The 19,862-nt window shown below is 31.3% G+C and overlaps 2 protein-coding genes across 2 annotated transcripts in view; one reads left to right on the top strand and one right to left on the bottom strand.

Annotated features, from left to right (window-relative positions):
• Positions 1–19,862, top strand: part of LOC143062766 (amino acid transporter heavy chain SLC3A1-like) — a 387,949-nt gene that overhangs the window by 80,162 nt on the left and 287,925 nt on the right. The gene's annotated exons all lie outside the window — the stretch shown is intronic.
• LOC143062757 (uncharacterized) lies at positions 1,016–18,548 on the bottom strand. The gene is made up of 10 exons (XM_076234527.1): positions 18,432–18,548; positions 14,876–15,070; positions 14,532–14,632; positions 9,964–10,108; positions 9,212–9,346; positions 8,049–8,228; positions 6,365–6,481; positions 5,012–5,197; positions 3,676–3,763; positions 1,016–1,624 (listed from the first exon to the last, which is right to left on the bottom strand). The coding sequence occupies exons 1-10, from the start codon at positions 18,490–18,492 to the stop codon at positions 1,252–1,254; spliced, it is 1,581 nt and encodes a 526-aa protein (XP_076090642.1). The 5' UTR covers positions 18,493–18,548; the 3' UTR covers positions 1,016–1,251.

Here is a 19,862-nt window from a genome sequence, read left to right as displayed (position 1 = left end):
ACATATTGTATTTCATTTACCTGTATTTATTATTATTGATAATAATAATCTCTGATACTTTTAAAAGTTGTTTAGTCATTATTTAATATCCAGAAACCAAAGATATTGTTTTTAAATTAAAGATTTGCAACAATCTTTACAATTACCTTAGCCGTATTTGGCAAATCTTTTCGGAATTTTTGATCCTCAATGCTCTTCAACTTCGTACTTTATTTGACCTTTTTAACTTTATTTGATGCGAGCGTCACTGATGAGTTTTTTGTGGACGAAACACGCGTCTGGCGTAAATACAAAATTTCAATTCTGATATCTAGGATGAGTTTATTTACAGAGTAAAGGAATACATCTACGAAACAAAATTAATGTAAGTTTATAAGAATTATGAAATAAGCGAGTATGTTCTCCTGAGACGCTAACTTGAAACTGTTTATATTGTTTTTATGTTCCCATATTCAATTTGATTTTATTCGTGTTCATGTTTTCTTTGTACCATTGCATTTGATGATGAACATAACGTTAATAACTACATTATCCAAAGCTAGACCTCAATCTTGTCATCATTAACGAAATATTTGAAACACATTGGTAGAAAGGTTAACAATACATGAACCGAACCGACATAATTAGTAATTTAACTAATTTATCAAGGACTATAATTTCTGAACAGCCAAACCTAAATCCTAGATCAGTAACACCATTCTAAATTAAAAAAAATATGTTGAATGACGAATACATTAGTACGCGGAACCAGCCTGTCACCTTCACCATGTTAACTATATATAGAGGTTCCAAAGAGCCGAGATGTGTCGTTCACCTGTGTATTTCACCTGTATCTTCAACAATGGCTTTGTTGAAATTTGGCATATGGTTTCAAAGGAGAAGATTTTATATAAAAAGAACTGTTAACGGATGACGCCATATGATGAGAAAATGCTCACTTCGCCCTTTGGGATTTTTTCATTATGAAACCTGGTTACTTTATTCTCATAGTCATGATAATAAAATAACATAGAAATTGATATTCAATCTTTTATCTATATATGACCATGAATAATGTATCCTTTATAAAGTTATTAATTACATACATTCTTATTTGCAATAACAATGTTCACAAGTTTCCAATATTAATTCCGGAATATAATTTCCGGAATTACATTACTTTTGTATGCTTTGCTCCTTAACTTATTACTTGACTGTTATTTGAGTAAGCATTGCAAGTCTGATTATTTGCATATTAATATATAACATTTACTATAATTTAGTTATCACATCATCGTCATTAACTAACACATATACGGGTGTGTTTGGACTATTTACTGCATCTTTGTCTGGACCGTTTGGTACATCTATGTCTGGACCGTTTGGTACATCTTTGTCTGGACCATTTGGGGCTTGTACTTTTGGAATTGTAATAAATGTCGAAACATGACCATCTCGTGATTTTTCATACGAAACCGAAGCATTGCTATTCTCTCCAATACCACTATCGGATTCTTTATTGTCTGGTTCTTGTTCAAACAATGAATATCTTATATTTATTTCTGACATCTCACTAGAAGGGCGAACATAATATTCCTCCTTCTTTCTAAGTTCAACTTTATCCTCAGAGTTTCTTTCAGGTGGCCTAAAATAAAAGTTAGCCAAAATAGTAAGATTAGGAACTCGACTAAATAAAGCTATATAGATTTGTGATATCCGTTTTGCTCAATCTTTAGTCCTCTGCTAGTTGTCGAACTGCTGTAAAATCAATTTTTATCTCTTTTTTGTTTGCCATTATGTGGTTTACAAATATAAGGTGAAGTTTAACGATTGTCAATGAGACAACCATCAACCAAATTTCAAATGAAGTGGATGTTAGCAATTATAGGCAACCATAAGGCCAATGAGAAAATGTGTACCTTCGACTTATGGCTTTTAATTACCCATGCCATCGTTCTGCTTTTTGATAGTATAATTAAGCTACTATAATTTTACAATAAATGCAGCATTGTCTTGTCAAAAAAGTAAATGATAACAAAATCACTGGAAACGATATGATTGTCTTCAATGATATAACGATGTTTAGTTATGACAGCAAAGTACACATTTTGATGTAAGCAACCAGAGTAAAAGGATCAGAGTATACAATTTAAGTTCAAAACTTCAATCATACTAGCTTCAATCAGAATTATCACAGGCACTTGTCTCAGAAAAAAAAAAATTCCTATATATCTTAAAAAAAATAATTTCCTATATACCTTAAAATTAAGGTATATAGGAAAAATAAATTTCTGAGACAAGTGCCTGTGTTGCCGAGAGGTCCATCATTATCTATTCATCTTTTGTAAATTAGTTGAATTATTTAGGAATATGCGTCATTTTAGTTAAAAGACTGACTCAGATGAAGAAAAAAAATATCACTATAAAATGATTATATACAGGGTTCTCACTAATGCGAGTCCATGAGTCCTGGACTCATCAATATCTGTCTGGACTCACCATTTTCAACAATTGGCGAGTCCATAGATTCATCAAGATTGAAAAATTTTGTATAAACTGAACACAGTTTAAAAACACAAATATCATTTTATAGGAAAAGTTTAAAAGGGTTCTGAATTGAATGTCTTTTCATTGGTCTGTTAGGTTTATAAGGAGACTAAAATTAATATTTGGACCTCTCCACAGGTTGGGGACGACACATCAAATCGACAAATGTCATTTGAGTACAGGGTTCTAACTAAGGATTTTCGAAGGCGAATCCAGGGACTCATCATTTTAAGCCATGATGAGTCCAACAGCAAGAAGAAAATATTATATTGCAATATAATGTTTATTTTGCAATATAATGTTTCCTTCTTGCCGAGAGGTCAAAAAGATCTTAGCAAAATGAGAGATACACATCATACATAAATTAATTAACCGTGATTTTCTTTTGACTTCGATATCCCTTTTTCAATTGTAGTTTTGTTTCTGTCCAATTGATACAACAAGCCATGTCGTCTTATTTGCGGTCTTGTTAACCAATTGGAGCAAATTCTTGCCGTAAAACTCAACATGGGCGCAGACATCTTGAAAATAATCTCTAATCCTTTATAGTTCTCGTTAGATTTTTACTAGGCCGCACCATTGAAAGAATTCAATGAACATCAACTGAAGTTTAAACAACAACGCACACAAGTGATTCGATCCAAAATAATTCCGAAATAAGATAACATCACGCAGTAGAGAAGAAAACTTTATTCTTTGGAATGAATTGAGTCTGTCCGCTCAAAAGAGAGTTATATAGAGACAACTGTATCATACCAGAGACCATACATGTCAAGTGACATGATATTCGCGTGTAATACACGCTTTTTCAACGGTTTACACGCGAGGATTTTGTGTTATATTAATGTATATAGGATTTTTTTTTCTGAGACATGTGCCTTTGCCTATAACACTTGATGCAGTGGTATAATATGTATGTGTCGGTTCTTAAAAATTCTCCGATGTGATTTTGCTAATGAATGAAAGCAAAAAAAATGCCAACTTGGCTAGGATGTATAAATACCTGGATACGGAAAGTTTTATTCTTATTGTTGTACCTTCAACCCACATTCCAGGTCATATTATAAACACTTCATTTGAAAGAGTGATTGTTAGTGGTGTCTACATTAATAAAAGACTAAGAATTTCTCCTTTTTTAATAACACTTACTTTTGTCCACAAGCCACGTGACATATGATAGTACCAATAACTAAAAGTGTAGGTACCACGACTGCAAACGCGATACCTACAGCTGCACCTGAACAAATAAAAAAATAGAAAACAAATAATTGGTAAACGATTTGCAAACAACAGGAAGTATTTTTATAAAAGAACTTTCATCAAAACACTTCTGTAAACAAAATTAGATATATTTAGACACACTTGAGCATGAAATAAATAATGTATAACAATTGAAAGGTATCAAAGTCTCAACTCATTTGACATTAACCAATTACAAACACGGAAAGCATGATATATTTTCCGTTTTACGTTATTTATCAATAAATCTTGCAATTAAAGTAACCTTAACGTCATCATTTAAAGTTAAATTAAAAAAAAAAATGTTAATGATTTTTATAACTAAATGGATAGTTTTCATCATTAAACTTATGTACATCTTCTTCTTTCCGAAGAAACTTCTTTAATTTGTCCACAATTAGAAGAAGTTTACGTTTTATAGTGATTAAGATGACAACACAATGTTGACGGTTGTACCCCTAATTTTGTCATGTTTACCTATTGTGTCTGTTTGTTTTGATCACGTATCGTTGACAATGTAATGGAATTTGATGCGACTGTCATACAAGTGAGAGGTTAAGCTAGCTATAACTAGGTTTAATCCACCATTTTCTACATAAGAAAATGCCTGTACCAAGTATTTGTTTGGTGTGTTTGAACTTTTGAATTTGCCATTTGATTTGGGACTTTCCTTTTTGAATTTTCCTCGGAGTTCAGTATTTTTGTGTTTTTACTTTTTATTTAATTGCTTGCTTCCAGGAAGCAATTCGCCGACATATTTTCCGTATGCAAAGTGACTTTAGCGTGACCCTCCTCGTAAAAATCCGGTAATTGCAATACGCATGGATCTGTCATCAAAATAAACTAAATTATCTAGTTCTTCATGTTGCTCAAATCCACGTTTATTTGTTGTTTGTTTACTATAAGGTTACAATCTGTAAATTACGACTTCAAAATACAACAACTGCCATCTTTTCACACAATAACAGACAGAAAGAAAAATAAATTGACGACAATACGATATGTTTGAGTAAGAAATGATAAATAAGACTAAGTTTATGATATATATATGCATTGGTTCAAGAATTGGAGAACCATAATTTTTCACCAGTCACTCGTTCGTATGACTTTAAAAGCAATAAAGCAATATGGTACAATAAAAGATTTTAAAACTAAAAAAATAAAAAAAAATAAAACTACAAACGTTTACGCTCAACGCAGCATTAATTATATGCACATTTCGTGAATTCTGCTATTTATAAACTACCTGGACTAATGTCATCATTATCATCAGTTAACTTCTTTGGTTTTAATGTTCCACTTGCAGACGTTGTTGAAACAACAGATTTTGTTTCCGTTGTTTCCGTTGTTTCTTCTACTACTGTTGTTAATTCTGTTGTTACTGGCTCTGGTGGATATACATAGCAATCGGATGACAAAACGTCTTCTGTATCTAATTGATTATTAAGAAACATATTCATATCCTATTTACTCAATATATATTTTCTAGAAGAGAGTCAAAATATAAAAAAGTAAATAAACACACTTATTAGTCGAACTAAAACTGGACAATACATGTACCATGGCAAAAACGAAAAACACAAAAACAAACCATTATACAAAACACAACACATAGAACAACCCGACCCGAGCAACACGAATCCCTTCAAAGAGCAGGGTTGATCTCATGTGCTCCGGACGGGCTAGCATATCTGGCTATATTTGTGGCATCCGTCGTGTTGCTTATGTAAGGACAATCCAATGAGAAGTCTAAATAAAGGCAACAGTAGTATAGCGCAGCTCGAAATTCATGAATCGATTGATAGAAAACAAATCCGGGTTACAAACTAAAACTGAGGGAAGCACATCAAATATAAGAGAACAACGACACAACAGAAACACTTAAATGCCACACTCACAAATCGAACAATAATATATAAATGGCTATTTTCTGGACTTAAACCAGGACATTTTAAGAAAAAAGGTGGGTTGGACCGTTTTTTTGGGTAGCAAAACTTCCCACTTATATGGCAATGTTAAATATAACATTTAAATGACAACATACCATTCCAGGACTATAATACAAATAAATGGAAGAACATATAGGACAGAGAAACACACAAATAAACAATACAATAGAACATTGCGGCATGCTAATAGTTATTAAAGATAATAATACATGTATTAACAATTTTACTATGTACACAATGTACTTAAATTAATTCCTAGCATTTTGAGTCGCAATATATAAATGTATTAATGTAAACCCATGTAACGTATGGTAGCACCAATGATCAGATTTCTACAAAAAATCATTAATAAAAGATTTGAGGATGCAAGGTTACTAGGTTGCAATAATGGCATAAATGTAAGAGAGGAAGAAATTAAGCCATAGGAAAAAAAATCAATAAAAAATATACAAAAGAATATTATTGACCTGTTAATAGAATAGAAGTCTTCAATAAAATCAATACAAATTATTTTATCTGATGTTAAGTTGCATTAACATTTCGAAATTTGTTCTGTATTGTTTAATTTCCACTTTAAATAAATGTTTGCATTTGATTAAATAACTTTGTACATTTTTTATAGTTACAAAAATTTATTTACTTTTTCTTACCTAATTCGCATATAAATGGAAGTTGAGCTGTACAATTTAAGTTACTGTCTATACTTAGAACACCAGCAGTAAGCATCCCATGAAAACAAGAAACTGCAGATACTGATGACTCTTCCTCTATTAATGACACAAGTATACTTTGTTATATATGACATCTGTTTTGCTTTAAAATTACAATGATTCAGATACGATAGCTATATATCGCATCTCCTATTATATACTCTCTATAGTTTACCATGCATGTGCAAGTTATACAGAAACTGACAATAGGAATCAGAAATTACAGAATGCATTTGAATTGAAAGCGTTGACCTTGATGTAGTGAAAGGATTAATTTGTTTACTGCATTTTTCTGAGTTTTTGTACAGGATAAAATCATAATCACATACTGGACATTTGTGACTGTGAGTTGTATTTTCATCCTGCAAAGTCACAAATTAGAATCTAATTGATTCGATATATTTAGGATGATCATTTTACCTTCTTATGTTGCTCGAGCTACTCGTTTACTCTACATCTTTGATCCGTATACATGTGACGATGTGGTCTCAGTAGAAATCATGCAAATACCATTAAGCATGATGACACAAAAGGAACAGGATCAATCGATACGATGTGTCTATGTCTGAACTTACAATAAACATGTTTCCACTGTTTCAGGGCAATGGATACAAACATAGTCGTAGGTCATTAAAATTAAGTGTTGATTTGCATGGTGGGTGACGCATGCATTGAATGGTTTTCAAAAACAGCATCAATACTGCTGTATTAAAACATTTTATGACAAAATATATTTAGAATACAACTGTTCCTCATATGCAAATTCAATTTTGAAGATCTTGTGTTTATATTGATGGGCTTTTAAAAATAGAATTCAAACAGATAAAGGAAACATATAAAATAGAGTATAAAGATACCAAAAGAAAACGCAACCTCATAATAAGTGTAAACGCTGAAAAGAGTTCGTACGCCATTGGTAGGAGATGAAGGTATATAAATATTACGAAAAACTTTTAAAAAGTTACCAGACTTATAATTTGGTACGCCAGACATTCGTTTCACTTATACGAGACTCACCATAAACAATATAATAAAAAAACGTCGGAAGGAAAAAGAGCAACAAACCCAAAGTTATTATCTACTGGAAATTAAGGCAACAATAGTTAAGCGATGTCCAAGCCTCATAAATAGAGTAAAGAGCCAAATGAAGGTTACACACAAAACATAAGGAATTGTACTGACAACAAAAGAAGCGAGATCAATTTCATCGATAGGGTAAGCGTTTCCAGCTATGAATGTAACGCGCACACGTCATACTCAGTCAAAGTGTCAAAATCGGAAATAAGACAAAATCGGTAAATTAAAATATCAGACGATTATTCTGGTATTTACAGAACTTTAGACTACAAAAACATAACGCTGGTGACTTGAAACATTGATATGCCTGAACGTGACGTTAACGAACTCACCAAACCGCTGTTATGCTTTTTCCTTAAGATGTTTTGAATGAACACAAAAGAAAGCAGAAGTATCGATTTATCTCACTCAACAAAAGTGTGTTGAAATATAAGGAAATGTAAATAAGAAAAAAAACCAAGAACGAATGAAACATTTTTGGTTGATAGTTTAGAATGCCATAGTTTATAGAAGCTGTGAATATTTTTTATTAAGACTGGATATTTACCTTTCACAACTTGAATTCTTTTACGCCTGTAAAGACCTATCCAAATCGGGGCTCTACTTGTTGTGTTGACACATTGTAAATCGTTGATTGTACCAGCTAAGAGAAATGATTGATGATCGGACCAGCAAGCTTCTTTTCCTTCATGCCAATTTCTATTGTCTTCTATCTCGCTTTTGTCATCTATTTAAAAGATGAAGTAAACATTTAGCAGATTTTTAAATTTTAAAATGAAATTCACGTATATTTTACTCTTTATCTTTAAAACTCAGTTCTTAGCAAAGTTGATTATTTATGATATCGTCAAACGAGCCTTCGTTTTGAATTTTCATTCAGATGTCCTGCTAAAGAACACAACACAGTATTTGCTTATTTAAATACTATTAGATAATTCACAGATAAAACGCAAAATCATTTTAAACAAAACCATATCATAGATAACTAGATTTTCAAAACGTTTTTAAATGATAAATTAACTACAAAATACACGATTTAGAATCTGGGTACATATGAAAGGAAATGCCTTCGATTGACAAGCAAAACTTTTAACCCTATAATGCCAAATGGAAGAAGTGAAAAAAAAATCGATAATTGTAAATGTAATGCCTTATACCAATAACCCATATTCAAACTTTTAACCCTATAATGCAAAATGGAAGAAGTGAAAAAAAAAATCAATAATTGTAAAAACTGCTGAAGAACACAACACAGTATTTGCTTATTTAAATACTATTAGATAATTCACAGATAAAACGCGAAATCATTTTAAACAAAACCATATCATAGATAACTAGATTTTCAAAACGTTTTTAAATGATAAATTAACTACAAAATACACGATTTAGAATCTGGGCACATATGAAAGGAAATGCCTTCGATTGACAAGCAAAACTTTTAACCCTATAATGCCAAATGGAAGAAGTGAAAAAAAATCGATAATTGTAAATGTAATGCCTTATACCAATAACCCATATTCAAACTTTTAACCCTATAATGCCAAATGGAAGAAGTGAAAAAAAATAAATCGATAATTGTAAATGTAATGCCTTATACCAATAACCCATATTCAAAATTAAAAAAAGAAATGAGTGTTACATGAATGTGGACCCTACAACAATTTGCATAATAGTCATTTTGAAAAAAAAGTATGCATACAAATTACTTACTACAAGTCGTCTGTAGTGATTGGTTACAAGAATACCCATAATATAGCCATCCGTTGTTGGTGCACTCCATACAACCACACATTATAGAATTTTTGTCTGGCTCATCAATTCGGTCAAGCACTATACTATTTGGCACTAGTAAATAAATGATAGCATTTACAGTCAATGTTTGATGAATAATTAAAAAAAAAACCAAGTTTTTAGAGTACTGATTACATTGTCGAAATATAATATGTTGGATGCAGAACAGATTTATAAGATATTTTCTTTTAGAAAAGTTTGAATTTAACGTTGATCAAAAGAACGAAAACAACACATGATAATTAAAAACCTGTTGTATCAAAACTTTGCAGTACATATAGTATAAACAAATTAGCACCTGATCTTTATAGTTTGTTCTTATGTTGTATTGTTACACCACTAATCGTGGGGTGCACATTCAAACATGTTTAAACTGCACATTAATTTTATTCGTTGGTTCATGCCTGACTGATTAGTATTTGATTTTCGAAAATCGTTTTGCTATAAATTAGGCCGTCAGTTTCTAAATTGAAATGTTTCATATTTATCGTTTCGTGGCCCTTTATAGCAGACGCAATGACGCTTATATCCACATCATTTAAACTTTGGTGGTTAATTGGCTCATTGACAATCAAACCGTATCTTCTTATTTCCATATCACTACAATTAAAAACGGTATGCTGTTTTGTGATACGGCTCGTCGTTAATATATATGTATTATGTAGCTTTACCTCTCTTATATACAGTTATATACCCATTGCCACCACAAGAGTCCTGCATATTTTCTCCACATGTCTTGTTGCACATTGAATCATTTACTTTACTTTGATCTGTCTCCCATGTATAATTATCAGGCAAACAGTAACAACTGTTATCCTACAACCAGATGAAAATACTGTTAAAACTCCAAGTACCTTTAAAACTTTACAATTTTCCAGCAAGAAGACTGGGCCAATGAGTTATGTACCCTCGCTGAAACGTTGGGTTTCAAATGCTTTTACACTTCGTACTTTATGATGCCGTTTACATTATTTAAATCGAGCAACAGTGATGAGTTTTTGTAGACAAAATGCGCATATATCGTACAAAATTATATGCCTGGTTTCTTTGATGGGTTAGTTGAAGTGGGGTTTGTGTTAATATTTCTCATTAAAGATACAAAGCTTATAGTTTTGTACGCAAGGCGCGCGTTGCTCCATTTTGCTTACATACTTTGTTTTAACACTTACATATACTATAGATTAAGGAAAATAAAGCTTCTATAGTCATCTGAATATAATAATTGAATAAATCGGAGGAGCATATGAGGAATATTACAAACATCAATTAAAAGTTTTAATGTTACACTGGCATAATCGAAATCTGAGGTGAGGGGAAATGTAGCTGATTTCCAATATTAAAACAAACTAACATTTGTCATCACATTTAGAAATGCAGATCAATCAAAATCAATGTACTACACACATGTGTTTTGCAGTTTTAGTTATCTTTAAAATAATACTGCACATTTCTTGTTCTGTTCTTAATGTTGCATAGCAAGAAATACATTATAACTCAATTTCAGTTACAGCTACTTCAAACACACTTGTACTTTAATGTTACGAATGTCAGTTTATTTTTACATTTATAAGTTTGAATATCCCTCTGGTATCTTTCGCCCCTCTGTTAAAATATATTAAACTACAGCAGTCTGTTGATAAATAAACTCATTATGGATACCAGGATTAAAATTTTGCACTTACGCCAGACGCGCGTTTAGTCTACAAAAGACTCATCAGTGATGCTCGCATCAAAAAATAAAGTTAGTATAGATCTTAATGAAGGACTATTAATGAAAAATTTTGTAAAGAGTCGCTGATGCATCACTGCCTTCGTTTTATTACGTTTTAAGTGAAATGAGTTTTTTGCATTAGATAAATGTTAAACATATGTTTCAACTTAACCTCAAAACAGGTAGAAGATCCGGTAACAACTATGTGTATTATAAAATAAGGATATGTTATAGAATTGCCAATAAGACAACTATCAAGTTGATACCAACGTAGATGTTGGAAGCTATATGTCACCGTACAACATTTGTCAGTGAGAAAACCTCATTCCGCATAGCAAATTATAAAGCAATTCAAACGAGAATCCAACGGCTTTATTAATGTACAAAACTACAATAAAAAACATTCCCTACACTGGGACAGTGGTTTAAGAAACGGCAGAATATATTATTATCAAGATGTAATTAAAAGTAAAAGCAGTTACTGAAAGCTAGTTCAGAACTAAAAATAATCAAAAAGAAATCTTGTATCCCGGATATCCCGTATAAACATCAAGAATTTTCGAAAACAAATACAAATAAAGTTTCAGAACAAAAAGGTCACAATTTCAACACAAAAATCAGTGTGCTACTTCCATTACTACGAGTAGTCAGTTCCAAATTTGGATTTAAAAAAATGTATGTTTTTTACAGAACTGGCAGTGGTGGATTGTTTCCTCTGATGAAGTTAACTTATGGAGCCCACTCAAGTGTCACAACTCGAATCAAGAATATGTTGGCATTGGTGGATTATTTCTTCTGGTTAAGTAAACCACAAGGGTATAGTTTGAGTGCAGTTATTAGAAAAGTCTAAAAGAGGAATCACAACTCGTAATCAGGACGATAATTAAAAGCCTCAAAACAAATATGACATATGCAGGCAAACAAGAGGTGGAGGTGGCGTGGCGTTAAGCTAAACAGAGAGGCAAAGAACTTACTTTTGGGCAATTGAAACTGAACACATACTTGCTACTAATTCAACACTAGAAAATCTCTAATTATCACATCAGTTGTCAATACCTCGGCATTAACATAACATGAATTATAGCGTCCATTCTCAAATTGTCCGTTTATGAAATTTTAAATTTAAAAGAACCAAACGTTCTAACTCTTTCATGCAAAGTTACCCTCGATAGACTTTGCTATTTGTATGTCCTTTTTGTCATAAAGCTCTTCAACTGTTTCGGTTCGTATACCTCCTTGGCTTTCGTACATTCGGCTTTGAGCGTTTATGATGAAAGTAAATCCAGAAATGCTTATTAAATTTATAGCGAGTTGTTTTCGTTTATTTTATCTGTATTATCATTAAATCCTTATTGATCCTTTTTGTATTTTCTGATGGTTTACATAATCATTATAAATGCTAGTCTACCTGTTTCGAAATTTTTCAAAACGTCAGATAAATTAACGAATATTTTGTTCAACTGCGGTAGGTTTTGTAGTGAGATGTGGGAAATATCAAGGGGAAACACAAGTAACTTATTTGGTATATTTTTTGTTTTTATTTAATTGGTTGAACAGAATCTAAACTTTATATTCTACTTTAAACATCAATTATGATATGGTTGAACACATTTGCAATTCAAATGAGGATTGTGATATGTAATTTTGAACTACTTTTGAAAGGTACATCTTTTTTATGTGAAATACGAGGCATGTCTTTTTATTAGAAAACCTGATGCAAAACAGTAATGTGATAAGTACGAGGAACTGAAATTATCTAATTATTGTATTTCATTTCAAGGTCTATCATTTTCACAATTTCGTCCATAAATAAATTATAAACTTCTCTGGTAACTTAGTTTTACAATATATAATCATAGATTTACTTGTACAAATTATATAATGTGTATTGTTTTTTTTAAAATGCAGCCATTTATAGGTGGCGACCATGGCAAATGTACCGAATAAAAAAGCAACGTTCAAAATCATCTAGTCTATTTTTATATGAAAACTGAGAAGCAGTATATACTTTTGTTAACAATTTTAAGTTAAGTCTTTGATTTGCTAAATTCGCAATAAAATCAACATTACATTCTAGCGAAAAAGACCAATAGATATTACTTATCAATCAAATTATAAGACGGGTAACAAAAGGATGACTGTGAACTGGAAACAAAGTGATTGCCCTATTTTCACTACTATTTATTTCTTGTAATAAAATACAAAAGCGATTAATCTCATTTGCATGAAATTTTCATCAGTCGAATGATGAATGGTACAAAGGAAGGATAACAGAAATTTCCAAAATGTGCGACACTGCAAACTCTTCCGAGAGGAGTGATAGGAGCGGATGAAATGGCGGTCCAGAAAATAAATCATTCTTTCCCGGATCACGAAAATGTAATCATTAATTCCCGATGCCCAATAGGTGTAATGCACGAATTCTCGCAAACATAAGGGTCCAAGTTTCCCGTTATAATTAAGGTTCATCCGTGACGTCCCCAAAAAAAAGGTCCATCCGCACCTCTTCCGAAAATATAGACGTACGTAGAATGACAAACAGCAACTGGTCCATAAAACCTTTCCTGATTCAGACACATAATGTTGTAGAGTACTACAAGGTATATGCACAAATCTGATGACGAACTAAAAACAGAGAATTTTGGTCCAAATTCTTTAAAACAGCTTCAAAACTATCACTGATGCATTATTGACTTGCTAGTCAGCGATTTAAAGTCATAGGATCCGTATTTATGTGTTCTTCAATTTAATCCCTTGGTATTGTTTACGGATGTACTAAGCGTTTTCGTCTATTTAAATGGTATTGTTTACGGATGTACTAAGCGTTTACGTTAAATAAAATGGTATTGGTTACGGATGTACTAAGCGTTTTCGTCTATTTAAATGGTATTGGTTACGGATGCACTAAGCGTTTTCGTCTATGAAAATGCAATTAAAAGTCTTTAGAAATTAAGAAACGATGGAGAGCCATTTCGTTAAATGATTCGACCATAAAAATCCTTCTCATACAGTTTAAATCGAGGTTAACATATGTTGTAACCAATAAAATCAAATCAAACAGACCTAGAATAATCAAATTGCACATGTTCATTTCTATTCATATTTGTTTTATGTTTATAACGGGTAATGTGACCGTCGGCCGTATTCGTAGGTCATCTCGATAGTTAATACGATGGCGCAAATACTCATATATATACACGAAATGCTTTTGCACATTATCAAGTCTATGAATTATTTATTGTTAATTTTAGACTTTTTGTAATTTTGATATACATTTTTAAATATGTTATAAATAAAATATGAGAATTTGAGTTCAACTCGTGAACATGAGTTGACAGCTAATGTCCATTTAAAGTTAAAGTTTAAATATGAATTCTTGGAGACCAAACATGGCTTGAGATCAATAGTACTCGTTATCCATCCATTAGAGACTTAAAATGTGTTGGGTGTGTAATGAATTATGTAATTACTTTTATATGTTATTATAAACAAAATGCAATACAAACTTATTACTACAAAATTGCTCACCATCATTCCAAAGAACTCATTACAATTATCAACACACGTATGTGGGCTATCACTAGTAAATTGATGATTAACAATGCCAGAAGTATCCATCTGGGAACAACCTGAAAAACATAGAAAAAATATCATTTTTCTAAAAGTGCTCCACATCGCCATGCGAATAAAACTCTATGTTTGATAAAATTAACAAAAAAAAATCATTTTTTTTCTAGTAAAAGATTTGCCCAATGGTGGGACAATCTGTATCCGTATATTTGAGATGATTATTTTCTGATAATGATCTTTCATCAATTGTAAAAAAAATAGATACCTTCTCACAAAATTGTATCGTCAAAACAACTACATACCCATTATCTGTATCCACTGTGTAAATTCATTATATGTTCCAACCCAAAAGTTTTTATTTTGACGAAATGAACAGTTATACAGCTGTTGTTGAAAAGAACCATTTACTAAATCCCCGCCTCGTTGTAAGCAATCATCTCTGGCGGAATCCCAGGTTAATTGTGTAGAATTATATCTATACACCAATGTGCATGAATCTATAAAATAAGGTAAAGACAATCGTAATGATATTTATTTTCGCGTGTATGTCATCACTTGGGTTAAAGTTCTATCCACAGGATGTTGTTCGTGCAAGTAAGCCAAGAAATATATATATATATATATATATAACTCTTCAAAGATACCAGACCTATAATGTGTAAACAAGATACGGATTTCTGCTAAAAAAGGTTCAAAAAAAGAGAAAAGGGCAAAATAAAATTGAGCATTGAGGACCAAACATTCCAAAAGGTTTTGCCAAATACAACTACGATAATGTATTCCTGGGGTCGAAAATCGTCAGTATGTCGAATATTTCATAGTTTTGTAATTAATTAACGTATAAATATGACAATATCAATCTTAATGCATGTAAACACAGAAGTGTTAACTGGACTCACAAAAGATTGGAATATTTATTTTCTAGAACTTTTTTCCTTTTTTTTTATCAGGCCAAATAAAATAATATGTGTATTTCATATTACATTATTTTACCCAAAAAAATCACTTTGAGTCTATGGGTGAGAAAATCTGACTGCTTTTCTTTGTCTAATATGGTCACCTTTTTATTTGTATTGTAGTCCTGTAATATTATGTTGTCATTTCAATGTTATATTTAACTTTGCCATTTAAGTGCGAGGTTTGGCATGCCATAAAACCAGGTTCAACCCACCACTTTTATTCCCCTTTAAAAGTGTCCTGTACCAAGTCAGGAAGATGGCCATTGTTATAATATTGTTCGTTTCTGTGTGTGTTGCATTTTAACGTTGTGTCGTTTGTGTATTCTCTTATTTTTTAGATAAGACGTGGCACGGTACTTATCTATCCCAAATTCTTGTATTTGGTTTTGATGTTATATTTGTTATTCTCGTGGTGTTTTGTGTGTTGCTTTTCGGTGTTGTGTCGTTGTTCTCCTCTTATATTAAATGCGTTTCCCTCGGTTTTAGTTTGTTACCCCGATTTTGTTTTTTGTCCATGGATTTATGAGTTTTGAACAGCGGTATACTACTGTTGCCTTTATTTAACAGTGTTTATTGAAAAAGTATCAAAAACTCTTTAAGGTAGTCTATTTCTAAGCATAACATATAGGCTAGGTAGGAAAATAGGAAACACAGATATATTTTATTTGACCTTACAAGATACATTTTGACAAGTCTTAACCACTTAAAAACAACCTTACTATTCAAATCCTTTTTATTATGAAATATCAATAATTTCTCATATAAAGTATAAAGTTACATTTTAAACTTTAATAACTAGCTTGATATTAAACAATACATCTGACAATACTATCCCATATTCCCTATGTTCCCTTTTAAGCATTTCACGTGAAATGATCTACTATTGTAATTTTGTTTTATTAATGTCTTATTTTTGCTAATGTGGTTTGTCTATATGCCACATTGTTTTTCTTTGTTGGCATGTTTGATTGTATAGTGTATAACATTATAACACAACGTTGACTGCTGTACCCCTATTTTTACACTTTTACCTATTTTGTCTTGTTGTTTTGCTCACACATCGTTGTCAATGTAACTGAATTTTATGCAACTGTCATACAATTGAGAGACTTAGCTAGCTAAAAAACAAGGTTTAATCGACCATTTTCTACAGAAGGAAATGCCTGTTCCCATTAAAGAATTTGCCTTTGTAAAGTGACTTTCCGTTTTGAATTCTTCTTGGAGTTCGGAATTTTTGTTATTATTATTTTTACTCGGATATACCTATTTTAGTTCCTAAACTTGTAGGGGTTAAAGGCAAATCCAGCATTTGTTCAACCAAATGTCAGTACAATGTAAGTAATGTAGAAATAAAACGGGAATGAGTTAGAAGTTAAATTCACCATTTTTATAGTACTTGCGAAGTTGCCTCATCTTGATTGAAAATTCCACTCAAAGTTCACATTTAAATATTTAGGTGTCTGAGTAGATTTTGATAAATTTCAGGATTTGATAATTGGAGTAAACTTCATTCAAACCTTAAAAATCGTTAATATATTGCAACAATTTTTGTCTTACAAAGAAGGTATGTTAGATGTTGTATTGCTATTGACAAAAAATAAGTATACACATTTAAAATTACCACGAGGACAAAAAAAGTTGTTTCTATCATACAACATGTTCTTTGTTATTGCAGTTATTTAAGGTCAATTTTTTAAACTTAAGATGATTATGAATTCAAAAGAATTTAAACTTCCTGGATAATCTTCAATTACTAGTCATTGTAGTTTATATCTTATTAGTAATGAATCAACTTATCATAGTAACACAAATCAAAAAATATTGCCTATCATGATTATCTAAGGAAGAAGACAATAAAGAATACATATTTCACTTAGTTAGAAAATTAATTATATTTCATAAATGACGATGCATCTTTAATTCGAACTTTTTTTAAGGGTGTTTTATCCAGTTGAGTTGCAATGTTTGTCCTCCGGGAGTCATTTCATATCATGCTTTCAAACATATTCAACTTCTGCATATACAAGAATTAATTATTTCACAATTTATAATATACAAAATACTACTACAAATGTTAAATCTAAAGTTAATCAGAGGAAAAGCACAGTACTCTAACATCTATGGTGAATATTTAAGAAATGTAAACTTACGCTGGTAATAGGTATGTTCGCTTTTTTGTACTTTGATATCAGTTGCTGAATTTCACAGGAAATTTTCTACGCAATAAGCGCCACCAGTATCATAAAGAGTAAAGAAGACACTATCTGTAGTATGGTCCAAATACTCCGAAAAATGTTTGTATTGTTCAAAATATGAATTATTGAAGTAATGCTCGCAAAAAATACAAAGATGCAACGATCGAATACAAACAGATAGATTAATTTACTTTTCCAATAAGGAGGTGATGCCAAAGAGAAAACTTGTAGGGAAATATTTTAATTTGTCAGCTTTATGAACAATATTGCTGTAAAAAGTGAATGCAATATTTCACTTTAGTAAATATCTAGCGTGACTTCATTTTTCATTATGTTTGCTCTAAAAGCATTTGTATAAATCGAAAACCTATTCTTCAATACGATTTCATTGAAGTTTTTTAAATGATTTATTTGCAATGATCAAGATTGTTGAAAAAAAGTTCGCTTTATCAAAACTGAAAAGAAATAACAACTTTATTTTTTTGTACTGAATTACTACACTGCTTCACTGCGTGCTCTTTTTGTTTACTATACAATGATATCCCGAAATAGAGGCATCATGTTTCACTCGTATTTCGATGATGTAACTTCCTTTTAGTACCCCACCCCAAAAATTGTGTTAAATTACGTTTTTAAAATCAAATGAACTAATATTATTATGTTTTTCATCTATTCATAAGATTGGTTAATGTTTAAATACTCACAGTTTTCAAGGAATAGAAATGCGACAATGTAAAAGCACAGCTTGCAATTCATTATTCCCATGCAAATACTAACTACTATTTTGTATATAAAACTTTATTCAACACGGAAGTTTAAACACTTCAATTGCTATAGGAGTTTCAAAATTCAACATATATTTCATACCCTTTAAAAGTCTTTAAACGTTAATGTTACACATAATTGATGCATGGGTGGTTTTCACAATTAACAGAAAACAGTACTTCATTTATTCCTTATTAAGGTATTTCCTCTACGTGAGGAAAGACCTTATTGTTTTTCTCATCTTTTCTTTTTCTCTTTTTTCTTCCAACATTTTTAACATTCCCGCTTCTAGTTTCTGTTGAAGTAATAAAGACCAAATATGGACCAGCGAAAGACCTCATCATAAAGTATTACAAGATGACCCTGATGAGGATTTCATCATCTTCTTCAGAAATTATCACTCTTTTATTTTGTCATTCCATATTATACATAATAACAGATATGATATCACTCACTCGTTCTGAATGTTCTGATTATTATATAAAATCATCCATACTTTTTATTTATATTTCTTAAGTAATGTTTAATGTAAAGTCTATATAAAAGAAACAATGCTTTTGCAATAAAAGCGTTAGCTAAAATGAAAGTACTTCAAGCAACATTTTCTGTACCAAAGAAGTTAAAAAATCCGACAAAATAATTTCAAGCCATAATTGATTACCTTATTAATAAAATCAATAATCATCAACGAGCATACCTTGTTACTTATCAATGTTGCGTCAGGTGCATAAGGTCTGCACCCGCAAATTTACTTATTACAAATGGTACAAGATTGTATTGATTTTTAAAAAGAAAAAAAATGGGGTCGAAGACTTCTCGTTAATGGACATGAAAGTTATTAAAAAAACATAAATCCAAAACACTCTCTTAACTTAAAAGTATGCAATATGCTATATCTTCCGTACAATTTTGAATACTCTAAATTTGTTCGGGGAAATGATGCAAAAATCAATTTGTCCATGTTTCCAAACTTATTTTAAAACATGTTAAGTTGACTCAGATGAATTTGGCTATTTTAAGTCCTTCTGATTATATAGCTCTACAATTGTATTTATGCATCCTTGATTTTCAAATAATTGGCGTATTAAATTATAATCCTTGTACCTTTAATTACTATTTACACCACTGGGTCGATGCCTCTGCTGGCGGACGTTTCGTCCCCGAGGGTATCACCAGTCCAGTAGTCAGCACCTCGGTGTTGACATGAATATCAATTATATAGTCATTGTAATAAATTTCCTGTTACATAACTTTGAATTTTTTTAAAAACTAAGGATTTGCTTCCCAGGAATAGATAATCTTAGCCGTATTTGGCTCAACTTTTTGGAATTTTGGATCCTCATTGCTCTTCAACTTTGTACTTGCTTGGC

The sequence above is a fragment of the Mytilus galloprovincialis genome, chromosome 2 (assembly GCF_965363235.1).
Source record: "Mytilus galloprovincialis chromosome 2, xbMytGall1.hap1.1, whole genome shotgun sequence".
Taxonomy (NCBI): Eukaryota; Metazoa; Mollusca; class Bivalvia; order Mytilida; family Mytilidae; genus Mytilus; species Mytilus galloprovincialis.
Note: the sequence above shows the minus strand (reverse complement) of the source record. Positions and strands in the feature narration are given on the sequence as shown.